The 912-nt window shown below is 55.4% G+C and overlaps 1 protein-coding gene across 1 annotated transcript; it reads right to left on the bottom strand.

Annotated features, from left to right (window-relative positions):
• Window positions 1–417: 417 nt before the first annotated feature.
• On the bottom strand, window positions 418–912 carry CALML5 (calmodulin like 5). The gene has a single exon (XM_037511483.2). The coding sequence runs from the start codon at window positions 908–910 to the stop codon at window positions 461–463; it is 450 nt and encodes a 149-aa protein (XP_037367380.1). The 5' UTR covers window positions 911–912; the 3' UTR covers window positions 418–460.

The following is a 912-nucleotide window of genomic DNA, read 5'->3' on the forward strand; positions in this document are numbered from 1 at the left end:
CTCTTCCTCGGGCATCAGAAGGGAGGCCACCTGCCTGGCCTTCTCAAGTCAATCCTCCCACCATGGCCAGTGAAAGGGTGGGATGTGAAAGGTTCCCAGACTCCTCAACTGGACCCTCAACTCTCCCCTTTTCAATCAAACAATCAGGCACCAACAAATACCTTTAGAGCTCACATTCCTTTATTGCGGCCACCACATAGCTTTGGGGTTCTTCACAACAACCCTGTGAGGCACCCCCCCATTTCATTTTACTTTAGAGTAAGAGGTAGGGCAGGCTGGGGTCTTGCCAGTCAGAGGGGGCTTCACATGGCCCCCCACAGTGCAGACTCCAGGCCCCAGAGAGCGAAGGCTTTCCCACGGGGAGGCAATTTCCCACCCACAACCCAGCAGGGGCCACCACAGCAGCAGGGGCCCCAAAGACACAAAGATCAGAGTCAGCAGGCTAGGCCCCAGCCAGGTCTCACTTCTGGGTGAGGATTTTCACAAACTCCTCATAGTTCACCTGCCCATCCTTGTCCACATCAGCCTGTTGGATCATCATATCCAGGTCCTCCTGGGACATTGGCTGCCCAATCTTGACCATGGCCTGCTTGAGCTCATCCACACTGATGTGGCCATCACCGTTCTGGTCGAAGACTTTGAAGATCTCCCGCAGCTCCATCTCACTGCCTCCAGCCTTCATCCTCTTGGCCATCTCTGCCAGAAACTCTTGGAAGCTGATGGCACCATCACCATCCGTGTCCACCCGGGCAATGATCTCCTTTAGCTCTTCCTCTGAGACATTCTTGCCCAGGGCCTGCATCACGGCACCCAGCTCCTGGACATTGATTTTGCCATCTCCATCCGTGTCAAACCGGGTGAAGGCCTCCTTGAACTCAGCCACCTGCTCGCTGGGCAACTGATCAGCCATGT

The sequence above is a fragment of the Talpa occidentalis genome, unplaced genomic scaffold (genome assembly GCF_014898055.3).
Source record: "Talpa occidentalis isolate TD23 unplaced genomic scaffold, MPIMG_talOcc4v2.1 talOcc4.14, whole genome shotgun sequence".
NCBI lineage: Eukaryota > Metazoa > Chordata > Mammalia > Eulipotyphla > Talpidae > Talpa > Talpa occidentalis.

Coding starts and splice junctions, on each gene's coding strand:
- CALML5 (XM_037511483.2), bottom strand. CDS start 910: ATGGCTGATCAGTTGCCCAGCGAGCAGGTGGCTGAGTTCAAGGAGGCC.